This window comes from Hippoglossus hippoglossus, chromosome 15 (assembly GCF_009819705.1).
Source record: "Hippoglossus hippoglossus isolate fHipHip1 chromosome 15, fHipHip1.pri, whole genome shotgun sequence".
Lineage (NCBI taxonomy): Eukaryota > Metazoa > Chordata > Actinopteri > Pleuronectiformes > Pleuronectidae > Hippoglossus > Hippoglossus hippoglossus.
Window position 1 is genome coordinate 177501 of NC_047165.1, and position 21362 is coordinate 198862.

Here is a 21362-nt window from a genome sequence, read left to right on the forward strand (position 1 = left end):
GTATATAAGTGTGTGTGCTTGTGTGTGTGTGCTTGTGTATATGCGTGTATATAAGTGTGTGTGCTTGTGTGTGTGTGCTTGTGTGTGTGTGCTTGTGTATATATAAAGATCTTTTGTAGTCTTGATGACAGTTTAACATTCACACATTCAGACTGAGCAGCACGTATGAGAAGAGATAATCTGATCCTGGTGGGTCCTGATGGGTCCTGGTGGGTCCTGGTGGGTCCTGGTGGGTCCTGATGGGTCCTGGTGGGTCCTGGTGGGTCCTGATGGGTCCTGGTGGGTCCTGGTGGGTCCTGATGGGTCCTGGTGGGTCCTGATGGGTCCTGATGGGTCCTGGTGGGTCCTGATGGGTCCTGGTGGGTCCTGGTAGGTCCTGGTGGGTCCTGGTGGGTCCTGATGGGTCCTGGTGGGTCCTAAAGGGTCCTGGTGGGTCCTGGTGGGTCCTGATGGGTCCTGGTGGGTCCTAAAGGGTCCTGGTGGGTCCTGGTGGGTCCTGGTAGGTCCTGATGGGTCCTGATGGGTCCTGATGGGTCCTGGTGGGTCCTGGTAGGTCCTGGTGGGTCCTGGTGGGTCCTGATGGGTCCTGGTGGGTCCTGATGGGTCCTGGTGGGTCCTGATGGGTCCTGGTGGGTCCTGGTGGGTCCTGATGGGTCCTGGTGGGTCCTGGTGGGTCCTAAAGGGTCCTGGTGGGTCCTGGTAGGTCCTGGTGGGTCCTGATGGGTCCTGGTGGGTCCTAAAGGGTCCTGGTGGGTCCTGGTGGGTCCTGGTGGGTCCTAAAGGGTCCTGGTGGGTCCTGGTGGGTCCTGGTGGGTCCTGGTGGGTCCTAAAGGGTCCTGGTGGGTCCTGGTGGGTCCTGGTGGGTCCTGGTAGGTCCTGGTGGGTCCTGATGGGTCCTGGTGGGTCCTAAAGGGTCCTGGTGGGTCCTGGTGGGTCCTGATGGGTCCTGGTGGGTCCTGGTGGGTCCTAAAGGGTCCTGGTGGGTCCTGGTGGGTCCTGGTAGGTCCTGGTGGGTCCTGATGGGTCCTGGTGGGTCCTGGTGGGTCCTGATGGGTCCTGGTGGGTCCTAAAGGGTCCTGGTGGGTCCTGGTGGGTCCTGGTGGGTCCTAAAGGGTCCTGGTGGGTCCTGGTGGGTCCTAATGGGTCCTGATGGGTCCTAAAGGGTCCTGGTGGGTCCTGGTAGGTCCTGGTGGGTCCTGATGGGTCCTGGTGGGTCCTAAAGGGTCCTGGTGAGTCCTGGTGGGTCCTGGTGGGTCCTGATGGGTCCTAAAGGGTCCTGGTGGGTCCTGATGGGTCCTAATGGGTCCTGGTGGGTCCTAATGGGTCCTGGTGAGTCCTGATGGGTCCTAAAGGGTCCTGATGGGTCCTGGTGGGTCCTAATGGGTCCTGGTGAGTCCTGATGGGTCCTAAAGGGTCCTAATGGGTCCTGGTGAGTCCTGATGGGTCCCAAAGGGTCCTGATGGGTCCTGATGGGTCCTGGTGGGTCCTAATGGGTCCTGATGGGTCCTGGTGGGTCCTGATGGGTCCTGGTGGGTCCTAATGGGTCCTGGTGAGTCCTTATGGGTCCTAAAGGGTCCATATGAGTCCTGGTGGGTCCTGGTGGGTCCTGGTGGGTCCTGATGGGTCCTAAAGGGCCCTGGTGGGTCCTGATGGGTCCTGGTGGGTCCTGATGCGTCCTGGTGGGTCCTAATGGGTCCTGATGGGTCCTGGTGGGTCCTGGTGGGTCCTAAAGGGTCCTGATGGGTCCTGGTGGGTCCTAAAGGGTCCTGGTGGGTCCTGGTGGGTCCTGATGGGTCCTGGTGGGTCCTAAAGGGTCCTGATGGGTCCTGGTGGGTCCTGATGGGTCCTGGTGGGTCCTAATGGGTCCTGATGGGTCCTGGTGGGTCCTGGTGGGTCCTGCTGAGGTCCTGTTGGGTCCTGTTGGGTCCTGGTGGGTCCTGATGGGTCAGGACCCCTGATAGGTCGTAGTGGTCTTCAGGACTGAGATGTTGACCACAGAAGGTCGATGGACACATGACGGTTGAGTCTGGGTTGGTTTAGGATCTGAACGACATCAAAAGAAAAATAATTATTTTATTAATAATAAATAATACGTTTTAAGAGTTTTATAAATACAAAGTAAAACTTCTGGATAAAAAATCATGAACTAAGGACATAGTGACGCCACCTACTGACCACTACCGTTGATAATGTTGTTCCGTTATGTTTTATATTTGATTTTAATCATATATAAATATATAGTCATATATATATATACGGATGTTTTCCGCCATGTTTCCACCTGACTCCTGAGAGGAAGGTGTGTGACGTCAGCACGCAGGACGTTCCTGAGGATTACCCGTCATGCCCCGCGGGTGAAGATGGCGACAGCTGAGCGGAGCCGCAGATCAACTTTCTCCTCCCGGTTCTGAGCGCTTCTCATCCCGCAAACCGCAGCGTGTCCGGCCGCTGCTTCTCCGGCCGCCGCCCGCTCCCGTCGCCTCGTCCCCCGGATCATCTGCGACCGGATGTGATCGCTGCTGCCCGGCCTCCTCCCTCCCTGCCGCCGGAGCTCCGGGTAAACTTTCCTGTCGTCTCCGGGTGCTGGTGGAGATTAGCCGAGCCGAGCCGAGCCGAGCTAACTGCAGGTGAGCTGTTGTTCGGTGAACTGGGCCACCGTCACACCCTGTGTGTGTGTGTGTGTGTGTGTGTGTGTGTGTGTGTGTGTGTGTGTGTGTGTGTGTGTGTGTGTGTGTGTGTGTGTGTGTGTGTGTGTGTGTGTGTGTGTGTGTGTGTGTGTGTGTGTGTGTGTGTGTGTGTGTGTGTGTGTGTGTGTGTGTGAGCGAGCCTGTCAGACATTACTGAGGGCAGCAGCCTGAGGGTGAGAGCTCACTTGCATTGAATACACAAACATATTGGTCAGTCAGTTATTGATTAGCTAGTCATTGATCAGCTAGTTATTGATCCGCTAGTTATTGATCAGCTAGTTATTGATCCGCTAGTTATTGATCCGTCAGTTATTGACCAGTTAGTCATTGATCAGCTAGTTATTGATCTGTCAGTTATTGACCAGTTAGTTATTGGTCAGTCATTGATCCGCTAGTTATTGATCCGTCAGTTATTGACCAGTTAGTCATTGATCAGTTAGTTATTGGTCAGTCATTGATCCGCTAGTTATTGATCCGCTAGTTATTGATCAGCTAGTTATTGATCCGCTAGTTATTGATCCGTCAGTTATTGATCAGTTGTCCGTTGCGCTCTATCTCTCGCTCTCCTCAGTGAATCGACAAGTGAGGCTGTGTCGTTAAAGTGTGTGAACATTTAAAACCTTAAAGAAAACGTGTGTAAAACTGCTTCCACATGACACAGCAGCACAACATCCCTGTGGTGTAAACTAGGGGTGAGAATCTCTCAGCATCTCAGGATTCGATTCAATCCGATTCAGAGGTCTGTGATTTGTTTATGAAACAATTATCGTTGCATCAAAGAATTTTATTTCTATACATGATTTATTTTTCATCACTGTGACTAGAGCTGTGCATCTTCACTAGCCTCATGGTTTGTGCTTTAATCAGTATTTGAGACTGTGACTGTTATTACAAGTCATGATAGTCATGATGATCGGATCATGACTATGATTGCAGCAGGACTGCTCGATACATAGTATTTCTCCTCAGACACTCGACCATTAATGACATTAATCCACCAATTCACTGACCTTCAGTTATGCTTCAAAATGTTTACCCTCATCAATGCTGCTAAAACCTTTATCTTGATGTTCTCCTTTACACGTGACATCTGTTCACTTGTGTCCGTCCTGGGAGACGGATCCTCACATGTGTCTCTGAGGTTTCTACCTTCTTTACCTGTTAAAGGGTTTTTTAGTAGTTTTTCCTGACTCTTGTTGAGGGTTAAGGGCAGAGGGTGTCACACCATGTTAAAGCCCTATGAGACAAATTGTGATTTGTGAATATGGGCTATACAAATAAAATTTGATTGATTGATTGATTGACAAGTGTCATTTGCAAAATAAAGACTCCAACAGTCAGTTTATAACAGTGGTCAGTGATCTCCACATTGATTTGACTTCATTCAGTTTAGACTTGTGAGCTGCATCTTTAGTCTTTACTGTATCAGTGTGGCGGGGTTAGGGTTAACAGTGGAAACAGTGGTTTGTACCCAGGTGGAGTTTCTGTGTCCTCCTCCTCACTGCTCTCTCTGACATCATGAAAAATGACTGGTCAACATGTTGTGCTCAGTACAACACGAGACGTGACGTCAGGACTCAGTGTTAAAGTGAGCGGAGCGACACGCAGACAAGATCTGACACCATCGATTAATAACTAAACACATGACCGTAAGTTTGTCACTGAAATCATCCCAATAAAAATCTGAACAAATGAACGTGAACTAGTTTGTTTTAAGTGTGAACTGGCACAACACTGCATCAGAGGAGCTCAAAGAATCTTGTGGGTCTCTGAAGACCCTGGTTCTCCTCAGAGACTCTAACGATCCACACCAGCTCCACAGATCCTCTAAGAACATGATGTCATGGTTCAAAGGAAGGGATTGGTCAGTGGGCGGAGCTTTATACTGTTTGATCTCTTATCTCCAACTTAACCTGGAGCAGGTCAGCTGCTCAGCATAAGTTACAATGTTGATTTTAAGTGAACGAGCTTCGTGGAATGAAAACTCTTTAAACCTGAAGTTACCCTGTTAAACACAAATCCTGCTTCGTAGTACAGAGCTCAGGTGGAGCCTCTGTTGCCCTGAATTATGACACAGCTACAGTCATTGTTAGGTTGTGTGTGTGGAGCTTCATGATTGGACAATATAAGAGACTGGGATTTATTTCAGTAAAGCTTGTTCATCACAAAACATACAACTGTTTAAAAGTTGGATGACAGTGGAGAGGCCCTTGTTTCCATGGTGACTGACGAAGCTCAGGCCTCCGTATCTCCGTCACGGCGACAACATGAGAACGTTGAGCTGAGTGAGGATGGACGTTGAGACGAATGTTCACCTGATCATCAATGATGTTGTCGATCGATCGGTGCAGATCATTTGTGATGTTTGTGTGAGAAAAAAAACAAAACAAGCAACACAACAGCACAATAACACTGTGATTCAGAGCAGCAGCTGAACTGATCAGTGATCAGTATCTGATCAGCTGATGGGTCAGGTGTGTGTGTGGTCCTGTTCTGGAGTCTTTCTCTTCAGCCGGTGGATTTCCCAGCATACAAACGCATGTACACTTCCTGTAAACGCATGTACACTTCCTGTAAACACATGTACACTTCCTGTAAACACATGTACACTTCCTGTAAATGCATGTACACTTCCTGTAAACACATGTACACTTCCTGTAAACACATGTACACTTCCTGTAAACACATGTGCACTTCCTGTAAACGCATGTACACTTCCTGTAAACACATGTACACTTCCTGTAAACGCGTGTTCACTTCCTGTAAACACGTGTACACTTCCTGTAATTGCCTGTAGACTTCCTGTAAACACGTGCGCTTCCTGTAAACTCATGTACACTTCAAGTAAACATTGCATTTTTAGCTTTTAACATTTATTATGTTTTAGCCTGTAATCGTAGGTATCTCAGCCCGTTTTGACTTTCAGTCTGTATTTTCTTTCTCGTCACGTCTCTGTTTTCTGTCTGACTGGCAGCTGGTATTGACTCGTGTTTTTCCATCCCTCCATCTTGTGTTTCAGGTGGTCTGAGGTTCACATGCCCACGGGAGAAAGAGGAGGAGGAAATGGACTGAATGTGAGAGGGCACAGCAGAGAGGATGGAGAGCATAGTGTACTGATGTACAAGGTGAGCATCTATTCATTCTTTCATTCATTGACTCAGTGGCCTTGGATCTTTTCTGTCTGTTTGTAAAAACATCACTGTGGAGATGATGTCGTGTTCTCTTCCTGTTTGAACTCTGACCTCAGCAGTTTTAATAGCTTTTAGTTATTGAGAGTTGAGACACCTGAAGAAACGACAGGTGATCCTCCTCCCTTCTTCTCTGGTTTATCTGTTTAATTTTCAGGGGGCTGCATGTGTATTAACCCCTAACGACCGCCCTGTAACCATGGCAACTGATTAATGCGTGACTGGGTTGATGTGTCTTTAAATTTCCACAGAACACATGTTTCCTCAGTGACTTTATTCCATGAATCACAGCCATGTTTGCACAGCTGCGGCTTGTGTGTGTTTCAGGTGTTTTGTTTTGTGGATGAATCAGACTTCGCAGTTTACGTAAAAACACTGAAGTCATGATGTCACATCCTGAAAAACCACCTGACAGACCAATGAGACAACACGACAAACCTCCGACACGACTAGACCGACTGAAACACAAAGTGTGGAGTTCAGACTGAGAGAAGCAGGGGATGGGTGGAGGACAGGATGGAATGAAGAAGGAAATATACAGAAAGACATGAACAAAGAAACGACAGAAAAAAGGAGAATGTTGAAAGAATGTGGTGAGAAAGGACAGAAAGAGGAAAGGAAGGAGGAGGAGAACAAAAATGTAGGAAAGAAGTGACGACATTTAAATAATAGAAAACTGAATCATGGTGAAATAACAAAAGACCAAAAGAGGACACAAAGAGAGGGAACCGAAAAAGAAAAGAGAAAATGTCAAAAACGGTTTGTCATGGCAAATTTCAACGTTTAGCCATTAAAACAATTATTTGCTCTAACTCGCATTAAAATGATTGAATCCTTCATAAATTTCACATGTTCTGTTCTAAAGACATCTTAATGCCAATATTCAGTTGGACATGTTTCATTTTTATTTTATTTTATCAGGTTGATCACATCCACCTCAAATTCTTAAGACCTTGATGATCATTCTATCTAAAATTCATGATTTTTAATCAATCGGTTTCTCTGTTGCGTTTTGGTGAATTTCATTGCTTTGCGATTTACAAATGAAATGCTCAAATGTTACATGTTTGATAAGAGCCTGATACTGAACATGTCAATATTCACTTAAAGTTATAGCTCCACCCACTAGCAACAATAAATAACATGTTTTCATACTTTTTATTAGTGCCCACCTACTGTTAACAGGAAGTACCTCTCCTGTCGCAATTATTCCATTTGCATGAAATTTTCATGGTCTGGTTTAAAACAAAATGCATGTTCTTTGCTTGCAATAGAACGTGTATCTTTGTGTAGGTCAGTCATGTAAAACATGTATGGCTGAGTGAAGTGTGTATGTGGAAAGCAAACAAAAGAAAAGTCATGCTGCTGTTGGGAGTCGGGGAGAGTCAACCTCCCCGCACAGAGGGCGAGGCGTGAATTCAGCGAGGGCGTCACCTCCACCTACAGCTCAGAGGAATAAAGCTAAAGGACACCTAGTGTCCAGGTGAGGCTGGAGGGGGTCGTCACATATAGTTATTATTATATTTATATTATAACTATTATTGTAATTATTATTCTAGTCGTCATAATATCTATTATGATAACAATTATTATAGTTATTATTTTACCGACCTGCTTCTCTCAATTATCAACTTCTAATAATTTCGTCATATTTCATGGAAAGATTCACTGGAGGTTAAAAGACATGTAACCATGTGAAGCGTGTTTCCTCTGTGTCGTCTTTGACGTGTGAGGATGTTTGAAATGTATGTTTCGCTGAGCTTCATGTTTCTCATGTTCGGTGTTTGTGTCACTAACCTTGACGACATAAAATTTGAAGAAGTCGACTACGACTCCCAACTTGCATTTCACTAACCAACATCCAACCTCAGGGCTGAATAATGAACAATGATCTTCAGCTGGTCATCGCTGATGAAATAATCAGCAGCTCAGTCTTAGGTTTTTCTTTGTTAAATAAATCAATAACATAATTTAACGGGAAGCAAAACCAACAAGCTGACAACATTTATATAAAAACGTAGACATACAAAGTTTATGTATAAACAGACGCACAAAGTTGTGTTTTAAAACAGTGTTTAATTTTAAAAAATCACAATAGTAAACATTAAAATCCATCAGCATGAATGAAGTAAGAAAATATGAATCTGGAGGAAGTTTATTTATAAAGCACCTTTCAAAATAAGATGCCAAAAAGTTAATCAAATAATAAATATTAAGTACAACAAACAGATGCAAAAGCAGAAGCAAAGACACAGACTTCATTATTCTGTTCAAATAATCCAGACTTCTGGGGGTCGGTATAAATATAAATAACACCTTGTTAAAGCACTATGAGACAAATTGTGATTTGTAAATATGGGCTTCAAGAATAAAAAAATTTGATTGATATAGACTCATAGTTATAATTCTATAGACTCGTAGTTATAATTCTATTAAGCTGTGCACGTGTCCCTGGTATCGGCCCCTGACTTGGTGGAGCTGTGAGCCCAAAGCAGAAAGACTTGTTTATGTTTATTTATCCTCATATCGTCATCGCGATATTTAACAAAGTTATCGCATGTTTTACTAATATCATGCAGACATAATTGGCAAGCATTCTCCAGCGCCACCCAATGGACACAGGGACACACTTTAATATCCTTCCCGTTGAGCCCCAAGCGAGTGTCTCTTATTGGGTCTTTTGGACGTGACGCGGCATCTCAACGTCTCCTCCTCCTCACAGCTCCTCTGACATGTAGCACGTTAGCTGCTAACACTGTGTTCTGTCATTAACAGGCTAATGTTAGCATCATTCAGATCAATGCAGCTGTACTTCCTGTTCTGGAAACACACTGAGATCAATGAGATGCCTGAGGACACACACACACAGACAGACAGCCAGACACACACACACACTTTCTATAGTTTCTTTCCTTTCTATAGTTGTGAGGACACTCATTGACATACTGCATTCCCTAGCCCCTAACCCTAACCTTAACTTAAGTCTTATTCTAGCCCTAAAATCAAGTCTTAACCCTCAAACAACCCTTGGACTTTGTGAGGACCAGACAAAATATCCTCACAATGATGATCTAGAACCAAAATATGCCTCATAACTATAGAAAGACAAACACACACACACACTGACACACACATTATAGTATTGATGTACTTTGGGGATGTTTTGTGTGTGTGATGACTGACTTTTTACCAGCGTTGCAGGGATGTCCTCACAGTGCAGGTGAATCTCCAGCTTGATCCTCACAAACACACATTTGCACTCCATCGCACACACATGCCTGAGGCCTGGTTGATGCTGATGAGGGGTGACCGAGCATTGATCTGCAGAGAGAGAGAGTGACGGTCGTGTCAGAGTCAGTTGAGGATGAGGTCTGGTTGCGAGCGGTTGGCAGGCGGTTAGTGGGTGATTGGCAGGCGGTTCAAGAGTGATTGGCAGGCTGTCGGCGGTTGATTGGCGGAGTCTGCGTTTCTACCTCATCTCTTCTTCTCCTGACAGGACTGACAAATCAACAGGAAGTAAAGAAACTAAGAAGCAGGATCCAGGATGACGAGCGCAGCCCCTGCCAGGAAGCCGTATCGTAAGGCTCCACCACAGCACCGCGAGACCCGCCATACCATGCCCGTCGCTCCACCCCCACCTGTGCCGCAGCCCGACATCAATCAGGTAAACCTACACGCTATAAACACACCCCCACCCCCTTTTCAGCACCTTACCCACTTTACTGCTACTGCTAAACGGCCACGAAGCGCTGGGCCGCTGCATGCTGTCCAAACGTCACCGCTCCCGTTCTCGGACAGCGAGCCAGAAGTCTCTAGTTTGTCCAGTCTTGAGCTCTGCATACCCTCACCATCGCTCTTCAGAAGCCACACCTGCCGCCCCAACAGGATCCGAAGCACAGCGATGGGCGTTACGGCATCTGAGCGGCATCCAACAAGTCCTCACAGCATGTCAAGTCCTCGCCAGAGTCCTCTTAACATGTCGGGCCTGTGCCGAACCTCCAGTCTTCACCATGCAGCAAGTCTCTTCGCAGTCATCGGCAACCAGAGTTTGCCAGCACATCGAAGCCCTGCCTGGAAACACACCCCCACCAGTGGCGCCAGAAGAGAGCATCACTGTCGAATCCAGAGACAGACTTTCGTCCCTCCGAAGGGCATCTTGAAGCAGCCGACCTCTCTGGACGTGGAACACACCTACGATATCATCAGGAAATCAAAGTCAGTGGAGCTGCTGGATGATAGTCATGTGCAGGGCAGCGCTGTCCCACACCCGCCAACGCGCTCACTGGACCGTGCGGCACAGCGCGTGTCAGCCCCACGGCGGTCCTCGGCCCCGCCCTTGCCATCTATGACCAACTGGAACTGGAAGAAGCAGGTTTTGGAAGAAAAAGTTCGGTTCTCCAACTTTCTGGATGAAATCACCTGTCAAGTCCTAAGCCCCGCCCACCTCACCCTGTTGGGTAAGTCCCCCTCCATAGAGCCAGTTAGCCCCGCTCCTCAGCACAGACATCAAAGCCGCCGCCCTGCCCACAGGAAACAGCGGATGGAGGGTTCCTCCGCTGACCGCATGAGGCGCTGGGACGACTGGGTGGCGGCAGTGCAGCATCCCAGTAGCTGGTACCAGCCCCTGCAGGGGGAGGGGGCACGGCAGGAGACCCCACAGCAGCAATGTGACATCCCAGAGGAGGCGGGGCCTAAGGAAGAAGTGTTGGGCGTGAATAGAGGGATAAAAATGAAAGTTCAGGAAAACAAACATCCTTTCTCTAATCTGTCACTGCTGTCCCGCATCAAGGTACGTCCTCACCTCCTCATCCTCACCCTCCTTCATATTCATCTCCTTCCAGAGAGAGAGAGAGAGAGAGAGAGAGAGAGAGAGAGAGAGAGAGAGAGAGAGAGAGAGAGAGAGAGAGAGAGAGAGAGAGAGAGAGAGAGAGAGAGAGAGAGTTATATTGATGTTTCTGCTCAGTGAAGCCCTGCTGCATGCTGGGAACTGAACATCGACACAGATCAATGAGACAGGAAACTGTCGTCTCCATGACGTTGTTTATTGACCTCCCGCCACCGACAGTGTCACATGTTGGTCATGTGATTCTGAGCCAATAATCAATAATGTTATCGGTATAAATTCAGTGAACAGTGAAACTTCAGTTTGATAATGGATTATTTGCCGTTAGTGAATATAACTGATGTTGTTGTGTTTCAGGAGGCGTTAACAGATGCTGACAGGATCAGGTCAGTCTCATTACATACAACATATCACAGTCAAATCAATAATCTACCGATTCATCAATCATCGGCCCCCTCACCCCCTCCTCCCATTACCCAGAATCCTCCAACAGCAGAATGAGGACCTGCGGCACCGCCTTTCTCTCTCCACCCACAAGATGGAGGCCATGGAGGCGGAGTTTGATGGCAACCGTCATTACATGGAGGCGGAGCTAAGCCGGACCAGAGACGACTTGGATAAGATGAGGGACAAGTTCCGCAGGTGAGAAGATTCTAGTAGTGACAAGTGGTCTGATTGGCAGATAAAAGAAGCGAGAGAGTGGAGCTGATCTGTCATTGGCCGTTTCACAGGAAGTCACCACCTCATTTGTTCACTGACAGTTGTACAGGCTCAGTTCAATTTTATTTGTATAGTGCCTCGACTGAGGGGTGAATTCAGAGTAAGGGGCAGGTGGACGATATACACTTTATGGACAAAAGTATTGGGACACACCTCTTAATCATTGAATTCAGGTGTTTGATTCAGTCCCATTGGTTGGACCCTGAGTTCCAGTGAAGTTAAATCTTATTGCTTCAGCTGACCAGGACATTTTGGGCAATTCTGAGCTTCCAACTTTGTGGAACAGTTTGTGGAAGTGTTCCAGGACTCTGCTCGGGTCCATTAAGGCTCGGCTGGGTGAGTTTGGTGTGGAAGAGCTGGACTGGCCCCACAGAGCCCTGAGCTCAACCCCATCACTGAACTAGAATGGACTACCTTTGTCCATATAGGGTATAATAACTAGATGTTCGAGGCTGATGAGGAGACTTTCAGTCCGAACAGTGATGCGTTCATTGACAGTCGTACAGACTCGGTGAACAGTGATGCGTTCACTGACAGAAAAAGAAGCGAGTTTGCAGATGTGATAACACATTTCTCTATCTCTCTCTGAGTGCAGACTCCAGAACAGCTACACAGCGTCTCAGAGAACCAATCAGGACCTGGAGGAGAAGCTTCACGCTCTGGTAGTTCCCTTCTTCATGTGACCTTTGATCTGATCAACTGTGATTTTCAGTAAAGAGTCAAACCAGTGTGTGTCTGTTTGATTCTCTGGATTTATTCATGATAACATTAATGTTTTTACATTGATATTCATAGTACTGTTGATGTTTACTCATGGTTATAAGATATTTATTCATATTAGTATTTAGACAGTAATGAACCTCCTGATTGGTCCACAACCTCCTGAGTGGGTCTCAAATTTACTTGAGTGGGTCTCAAATTTACTTGGGTGTATGGTTGTGGTTGTTTGTATTTGTGTGTGTGTGGTTCTAATTAGTCACTATCAGCCAATCACAGATCAATAACTACATGAACACACTGTGATGCTGTGTATTGATTAGCTGTGTAAAAATTGATTTGACTTATCAGGGGGCGGTTGCCATGGGAAACAAAGCAGGAGGTTAGAGGTCACTGTAATCAGTGAGATAAAATAAAGTCAAATCTAATTACTTTTTAACTTCCTTATTCAGATAATTCAAATAATGAAAAGCTTTTAAAAGTAAAAATAATTATATTAAAACTAACTTAATGAAACATTTGTTGTTAAATATATACGATATTTCATAACTGATGTTATAAACAACTTTTCTGTCAAACACCTGACATCAAACCTTTACATCCACTTCCTGTTTGTCTGATGTCGTTTTTCATCTTCTCTTCTTTTCTCACGCTGCTCTGTGATGGACTGACTCATCTTCATCATCTTTTTCACCTTCATCAGGCTGCCGTCAGTCAGACATGGGTTCATGCAGTTGGGTTTCATTCATCATCTTCATCCTGACTTTTATTTTTTCAGTCTGAAGAAGTTTGAACATGAAGTCAGGAAACAAACTGACGTCATGTGACCGTTAATGCTCCAATAATATTTTAATATCTTATAAAAAACGTACAGTTTGTACCAATGAAGGAAAGATGTGGTGCTTCCATCAGTCACATTATTCTCTATATATTTCTAAATTATTCCCCAAAATATTTTTTATGTAATTGCCGAAGGGCCAGAACCCTATGGTTTTGCTCTGGTTTGTTATTATTTTTATTTGGTGACTGCCGCCTCGGCTCAAATTCCCGTGGGCTGGAATGAGCTAGAAACACGAAACTTACCAATAACTTAATGTGCATTAACTTTCTCTGAAGCATGACCTCAGTTGGCCACATGGTGGCGCTGTAATCAAGCATTGAAAAAAAAAATCACAGGCCACGCCCCTCACATTATAAGTCCAATTGACATAAAATTTCACACAAGTCCAGCCAATGGTGCTCTACCAAAAAAATAATAAGACCATAACAGTCCACCATGATGGATTTTTTCCTAATTTGTCAATCAACACCAAATTCAGTATAAAGCATATATTAGATATATTTAAATATAAATCCTCCTAATGATATTGAGCTGCTTCCTCCTAGTGAGCATTAAGGCTGGAACCCGCTCATTTCCACTTGCAGCTATATTTCTGTCTACTCTCTCTTATATCTTTATATATCTTTATGGTCTTATATTACAAACATTTTCAAGTTTTTTTTAAATGAAAAAACATCGACTTGATGTTCAAACGGCTTCTGTCTCATCTCGTTGGTTTTTCGTCGAAAATCTTCAAATAATTTACAGATTGTACTTGATTGTTATATATAATGCCTAATGTTATATATAATATAAAATCTAATGCCATAGATATGTATATAATAACAATAATAACTTAAATGTTATATACGATATAAAGTCTAATGATAATAATGATATTTAAAGTTATTTAGATGGTGAAGTCCACGTTTTAAGTTTAAATAAAATATACAACTTGTGAAACAAAAGAAACTTCAAAAATGGTGTCGACGTGGATTCTAACCAGTTCATTTTTTTTAATTCCCACATCATCTGAATGTCGTCTTTCTGCTAAAGGCCCGCCTTCCCTCACTTCACCCTCTTGATTGGTTGTCTGCTGTGATTGACAGCCGATGCACTAATGTAATGTCTCTGCCCCTCTCTTCACAGCTGCGGAAGGTGGAGAGGGACAAAAAGACGATGGACCAGGAGATTGTGGAGCTCACCAACAAACTGCTGGACGCCAAGAACACAATCGACCGACTGGAGGAGCTCAACGTGAGACTCACTTCATTAACACTTTTTATTTGATTCCTTATTTTGATTTAGATTTAGCATTGAGTATAGCATTCCCGTCTCAAAGGGGCCTTTTCCACCAAGGCGGTTCCAGGGTCAGGTCAGAGCCTTGCTGGTCAAGAAGTAAGAACCGCCTACATCAGAGGCTGGGGGCGGAGTTATCGTGACCAACAAGACCAACCACAGCTTTGTTGTGATCACTTGTAACCGGATGTCACTTCACCGCTCTGTGTGCAAAACACGAACATGAAGACCAAAATATGATGTTTTTACTCAGTCTGAGTTTGCTCGTGTGTGTGTGGTTGTCAGCACGAGAGAAAGAGGAAGCGAGCGAGTGGAGTCAGGGGGCGAACAAAAGAATGAATGTGCAGTTCTGAAGAAAGATTTAATTTATGTAAGAAAAGTATCGATATATTATGTGATGATCAGTGTTGGTATTGTGGCGCCATTTCAAACAAACGTTTAAACTGTAGCGAGTCACAGACGCTGAGTCAGTGTGTGAGCGTGAGAGAGAAGAGAGCCAGCGTTCAATGAATGAATGAATATAATTTAATATCAAATATAAAAAGGGTTCATTTGTACAGTTGAGACGTAGACAGTCACGTATATAAAGATGTAATGATAGAAAAGCAAACTGGTTCTAAAAAGGTTTGAAGGTTGAAGCAGCTCTGAACCAGGACTCTGTTCCCTTTGGTGGAAAAGGGGTAAAAGTCTTGTTTATATGTTTATTTCTTCTCTGCAGTTTGAACCAGCTGTTGTTTCACTGTGTCACAACCAATAATCAAAACCAAACCTTCAGGACTGATTGATAGACGATGTGTCGAGCCGAGGCTGATGGGTAATGTAGTCAGTGTCTCTCTCCTCAGGAGCGATATCGACACGACTGTAATTTGGCCGTTCAGCTGCTCAAGTGCAACAAGTCGCATTTCAGGAACCACAAGTTCGCTGATGTAAGTCACTTGATGTCATCAGAGAAATGACAATGTCACTGCTCGTCATCAATAACTGATCAAATTGTGTGTGTGTGTGTGTCCGTCCGTCCGTGTGTGTCCGTCCTCAGCTGCCCTCTGAGCTTCAGGACATGTTGAACAAACACATGAAGACTCTGTCGGGGGGGGCCTCGGGCCCCCAGGACCCGGACACGCTCAGTTTGACGCCCGCCGACGTCGTGCCGACCTCCGTCATCGCCCGGGTCCTGGAGAAACCCGAGCCACTAGTCCTGAATTCTGCCCAATCAAGCAGCTGCGGGCGACCCGTTGCTGAGGACGTCTTTGTGCATGTGGACATGACGGGCCCCGTTGGGGCCGAGGGACGGGGCCGGGACAACGGCGCTGCTCAGGAAGCGTTGCAGCACAACGGGTCCTGTCGCAGTCAGAGCAGTCTGGACGGGCAGTTGGGGGGTGAGGAGGGAGGCGGGGCTCCGTCTTTCGAGAAGCTGAACCCTTACCCGGTGCCGCCACACCCCCACCCCCTGTACCCCGGCCGCAAGGTCATCGAGTTCACCTCAGATGATAAAGTAAAGATTCCCAAAAACTCGCCACTTCCCAACTGCACCTACGCCACAAGGCAGGCCATCTCCCTGAGCCTCGTCCAAAACGATGACGAGCGTTTGGCCCCCAGCAGCCCAGCCCCTTCCTCGTCCTTGGCTGGGGGGGGTGGAGCCAACCAGCACACGCCACCTTCACAGCGGGATGTCGCCAGCGAGCCTCTATCCAGCCAGTCTAGCCCCTTCAGCAGCCCACCACAGGTACGCTGAAGCCCCGCCCACCTTCATTGTTGTTTTTATTGATCTGTGATGTCATCATGCACCTGTTGGACCAGATCAGCTGATCGTGTTCAACGTTCATTTACTTCCTGTAAGTCCTTGTTGTCATGGTAACTGCAGACAAACAATTTCCAATGTAAAAATTCGACCATTTGATCGAATGTCTAACAGTCAGAATGTAATTAACAATAATCCCCCCCCCAGGCGCTCAGCGTGATGGCGAGCTCTGGCAGCTCGGAGGAGGATCTTCTGTCCAACTGGCAGAGGATGTTTGTGGAGAAGATGGCGCCGACGTGCGACAACTCTCTGGTCCACCGTACGTCGTTCAGCAGTCAGATGGCTAAGGAGCTGCAGAGGAGGAGTCAGGCGGGAGGGGGTGGGGCCTCCTTTGACCACCACAGGACGGCATACTCAGATGGCGAGGAAGGATCATCGGCGAGGAGCTGGACGCCAAGCCGCGGCTCCAGCCTCGACACCGACACCGACACCGAGCCGCGGCCTGGCAGGAGGGGGCGGTATGGGGGGGACGGCTCGGTGGAGGAGGGAGAGAGGCTGCTGATGAACCTGGAGGATGACGGTGGCAGCGGGGACACTGCGGTCACCGTGGCGTCCAGCCCCGTCAATGCCCACAGGAAAGAGCTAGAGGAGGAGGAGAGCTCGGCCGAGGAGAGAGACGTCCTCCCCCATGACCTGCCTGTCATCTCGCCCCGCGTTCTGGAGTACGACCCCACCCTTGCCAGCACCGGCCCCTCGCACCGGCCACAGAAGAGTCCGAAGAGGATGGGCGTCCACCACCTGCACCGCAAAGACAGCCTGACTCGAGCCCAGGAGCAAGGCACACTGCTGGACTGACCCTCGCTCGCCCCTGTTCTCCCTAAGCTGATGTCTGTCTCCATGGCAACTGACCTGCCTGTCATAAGGGTCATCCAGGATATAGCCATGCAATGCTGCGGTGTGTGTGCGTGTGAAACATTGTCCACATACTTTTGGTCATGTATGTAGCCTGATCAGTTTTTAAACACATGGTCATCACATGTCTGTATACCTTTCAACCAACTAGCCAAAAGTATGTGGACAGCAAACTAATTTAGTTATAGCAACAACACTTTTACACCAGAATGTAAGAAAATTAGGGCTTTCAAACCATTACAATTATTAATCTGATTAATCCCAGGGTAGCTGTGATTAATCTGATTAATCACCATTTCTAAATGCCTGAAAAATCCCCATTTTTCTCTGTATATTGTGGGAACAGAAAGATAAACGACAGAAGGTGGATATATACACTTAACTTTAGTTTTTTTATTGCTGACAAGTCCAAATGATAGTTATTAAGATTGAAAAATAAAGTAAAATCAAACTAAAACATAACACACCTTAATTAAACTTGGCTGTCTCTTTGCCTCTGAGCAAACATAGGATGATGTGATTTAGAACATTTATTTTAATCAAACTCAAAGAACCTTTATCCTAAACAATCGGGGCTTCTTAGCCTTTGCTCTTTTTTAGCAAATATAGGATGGTTGAATAAAACTTTTTTCTTTTCTTTTTAAATCCAACAAACTTTACACAATTGAATGTGAATGTGAAATCTGAATCCGAGCCCATCTGCAGAAACAGGGTTAGGGATAAAAAGAACGAGTTCCCAGTTCAGTTCATGCAGATGAACTGGTTCAGGTTCACAGTTCATGTTTTATTGGGAGGATTCAGGTGACGAACGTCCGGTCGTGTGTTTGGTTCTGAGTCGATGGAGTCGGATCGTGTCTGCGTGTCGCTCATTCTAACACTGAGTCCTGACTGAGCGTCTCGTGTTGGACTGAAACTGTTGACGAGTCATTTTCATGATGTTTCAATGAGTCTGATAAACTGGAATCAAACCAACACTCAGTGACTTCCTGTGCTGATCAGGTCCTGAGAACTAGTGATGAGTGTGTATTAGTTCCAGTGAAGCCGAGTGGAGGAGGACACAGAAACTCCAGCTCGGTACAAACCAGCTTCTGCTCTGATCCTGAAGCAGCTGAGACCAGAGGAACTCTGTGTTTCACTGTTGTTGACAGCCCTAAAGAAAATATTCAAAAAATTTAAACAGACGCATTTTTATTATTATATTGTTTTTAAACTGCGTGTCCACATACTTTTGGCCAGGTAGTTTAATTTGATCACATAATCATGGAAATGTTCCTCTGCTGTCCAAATACTATTGGACACATTTTGTACTTTTGTGAATGGTCATCTGCGTACAATATATACGATACATGGCCAAAAGTTTGTGAACAGCAAACAAGGTGTGTGTGTGTGTGTGTGTGTGTGTGTGTGTGTGTGTGTGTGTGTGTGTGTGTGTGTGTGTGTGTGTGTGTGTGTGTGTGTGTGTGTGTGTGTGTGTGTGTGTGTGTGTGTGTGTGTGTGAGTGAGTGAGTGAGTGAGTGAGTGAGTGAGTGAGTGAGTGAGTGAGTGAGTGAGTGAGTGAGTGAGTGAGTGAGTGAGTGAGTGAGTGAGTGAGTGAGTGAGTGAGTGAGTGAGTGAGTGAGTGAGTGAGTGAGTGAGTGAGTGAGTGAGAGAGAGAGAGAGAGACCTTCTCGGAGGTCTTTGCCTTGTTTTCTGACCAGGAGCTTTTGTTTTTGAAGATACAAATGACACACAGTCTCAGTGCCTATCACTCTCTCTGGGAAAGGTTGCGAGTACGACGCCAGGCCTGCAGAGTGTCAGACTTTGATTTTGTCATCTATTTGTTGACTTCCTGTTGTGCTGTGTTATTTAGTCACCTGACTGTTCTGACCTTTGACCCTGACTGACACAAACACTCTGACTGTACCTGTGGGGGCGGGGCTTCTCCTCACCTGGAGAGTAACATCAACATTTTAGGATTTTTAGTTGTGAGGAAATAATGTTTGTTTGATTTGTCGTTGATTTGTTTTGTCGTGTTTCTGATCACATGTTTTTTTGTGGTGGTACGGGGGCCTGTTAGTGCCAAGAAAAGATTTTAAAAAGTTTCTCTTCAGAATCTGCTGCTCCTTCACATTAAAACATGTGAACTGGCTTTTATTGTGAAGCAGCCACAGGAAACAGTTATGTTTGAAATATTGTGTTGCTGTGGCACCAGCAAGCCTCCGTACTTTTCCTCTGACGTTGTGTCGTAATTGGACGTCAGCTCGTTGCTTCAGCTGATCAACGACTGATTGATTGATTTTCCTGAGTCTGAGTATCGACCGTCTCAGTAATCTGATCGAGTATTGATCGAATCGGATTCAATCGTTTTTTGGTATTAAACGTATTAAAACTTGTTTTGAAACTTTATTTTTTATTCCTGTTAATCTGAGATTAATCATCTTCGTACATCGGCTCGACAACAAGCCCTAAAACGAGCGGCAATCACAGACTGCCACTTCATGATAGAACTACAAGTCCTGTTGGTGCATGATGGGATATGAATGCTGTCAGCTCTGACAAAGTGCATGATGGGACACAGAACTAATGTGTCACAGCGACATCACGTCAAACTTGAACTGGTTCAGAGAACGTTGAGAACAGGAGAGTGGTGGTAAATAAATAAAACAGTAGTTTGCTCCTTTAAATTATTAAAAACATTTGACTCTGTAAAATCAGACGTGTGTCTCTGTATGTGTGTCTCTGTTTGTGTGTGTGTCTCTCCGCGTGTGTGTCTCCGTGTGTGTGTCTGTCTGTCATAAACCCGAGCTTCTTCGTTAACTAACGTTTTAAACAGTTTGTCAAAATCAGAATTTTTCTCAGATCTTTTGTGACCACGTGAACAAAGTGATTTAACGTTTGGGTCATAATAACGTTAGCTAACAAACTTAGCATAATTTTAGTTCTTTTTAATTGTGATTTATTTGCTCTTAAGTTGATTTGATTCCAGCACAGTATTGCTTATGAGCTAGCAGCTCTTAGCTGCTCTTAGCTCTTAAAGTGAACTTGTAAGAGTTCATGTTCAGTTAGCTTATATTAGAATGCTAATTTTAGCTCATTGGCTACAAAAGTGGATGACTTTCGTTGAAAGTATTTTCGTGGTTCAGAAGATTAAAATGTTTCAGTGAATGTAAGTTATTCAAGAAAAATTTCGTAAAATAGAACTCATGGTTGAGACGAAAAATCAGGCTGGACAAACGGTTAGCTCGCTAGCTAGCCATTTGACTTATACAAATGCGAACATGCTAACACCAGCCTAGTGGCTAATCAGTTGTTAGAGATGAACATTGCTGGTTAGCAGCTGCTAACAGAGCGGAGGACCCCCTAAGTGGCCACCAGGGGGCGCTGGGTGATCTGTTGAGGATGTGGACTCACCTGGAATCAGGACATGGAGGAACAAACAGAACAGGAACCAGGTTCTAGTTGAGGAGCGTTTGTTGTCTTCACAGCTGAATGTCGTTAATGTAACGTCAGGTTACTGTAACTCCGCCCTCAGGTGCTTTGGACTCACCTGTTCACTGAGCGTCTGTTTCACTTCCTGTTGGAAATAAAAACAAGAGTTTGTAAAAAATCTACTGAAGATTTTATTTTCTCAATTTGTAACTGATGTATATTTTAAAAGAAATAAAATATTTTAAACCTTGCTCCGTGTGTGTGTTCGAATTCCAGTGCAGGCTTGGATACGCTCCACAGCCCCAACATCATCAGATCAGAAATACCTTATTGATCCCAGGGGGAAATTGTGTTTGTTACAATAGCTCCATGCAAGAGTCGAAATATAAGCGTATAAAGATTTTAAAATGAAATATGTACAATATGTGCGTTCTGTACATTGAGTATTTAGTGCAAGCATGGATATGTCAGATATTGGTGGCATTGTAATGAGTCCAGTCTTCTGACTCAGACGCTCAGAGGGAGGAGTTGTGTAGTTGGACGGCCTCAGACAGGATGACTTCCTGTGGCGCCCTGCGGTGCGGCTCGGTGAGTCCAGCTCGTCATGGAGGGGGGGGGGCACACTGTCCAGGATGTCATGTGACAGCATCCTCCTGTCGGACACGGCCCTCAGCCCATGACCTTTAACCACAGCTTTTGTGATGAAGTCAGGGCAGGTGATTAGTTAAGTTAGTTAAGAGTCAGTAACAGGTTAGTTAACTGACTCTTAATTAACCCTAACCCACTATACATTAATGTATAAACAATAATCTAATTATCTGTAATATACAATATCTTGTAATAATCTATAATTTATAATCTGTAATCCTATACAATACTCTATAATCATATAATATAAAATGCATAATAATCAACTATAATATGTAATAATCTATAATATAATATTACATAATCTGTAATCCTAATCATCTGTAATGTATAATATGAACATATTTATCAACAACTGATTCAGTAAACTTTATTGATGTTT

General features: G+C 45.3%; 1 protein-coding gene across 3 annotated transcripts; it reads left to right on the forward strand.

The window, feature by feature from the left end:
* Positions 1-2347: 2347 nt before the first annotated feature.
* Positions 2348-17923, forward strand: tjap1 (tight junction associated protein 1 (peripheral)). Of its 3 annotated transcripts, XM_034609122.1 has the most exons (11): positions 2348-2627; positions 5707-5812; positions 9372-9539; positions 11076-11104; positions 11199-11360; positions 12034-12100; positions 12859-12888; positions 14125-14232; positions 15117-15200; positions 15311-15997; positions 16220-17324. In XM_034609122.1, exons 3-11 carry the CDS (start codon positions 9420-9422, stop codon positions 16865-16867), a joined length of 1935 nt encoding a protein of 644 aa, XP_034465013.1. In that variant the 5' UTR covers positions 2348-2627; positions 5707-5812; positions 9372-9419; the 3' UTR covers positions 16868-17324. The 3 variants fall into 3 exon arrangements, with proteins under 3 accessions (XP_034465013.1, XP_034465015.1, XP_034465014.1); XM_034609124.1 differs by lacking the exon at positions 12859-12888 and having other exon boundaries at positions 2349-2627; positions 16220-17923; XM_034609123.1 differs by lacking the exons at positions 2348-2627; positions 5707-5812 and adding an exon at positions 8854-9273 and having other exon boundaries at positions 9318-9539; positions 16220-16949.
* The last annotated feature ends 3439 nt before the right edge of the window (positions 17924-21362 follow it).

Bases quoted from the DNA above. Each gene is read 5' to 3' on its own strand.
- tjap1 (XM_034609122.1), top strand. From the start codon at position 9,420: ATGACGAGCGCAGCCCCTGCCAGGAAGCCGTATCGTAAGGCTCCACCA. The intron at 11,361-12,033 runs GTGAGAAGATTC...CTCTGAGTGCAG, and splicing joins ATGAGGGACAAGTTCCGCAG to ACTCCAGAACAGCTACACAG. The intron at 15,998-16,219 runs GTACGCTGAAGC...TCCCCCCCCCAG, and splicing joins CCTTCAGCAGCCCACCACAG to GCGCTCAGCGTGATGGCGAG.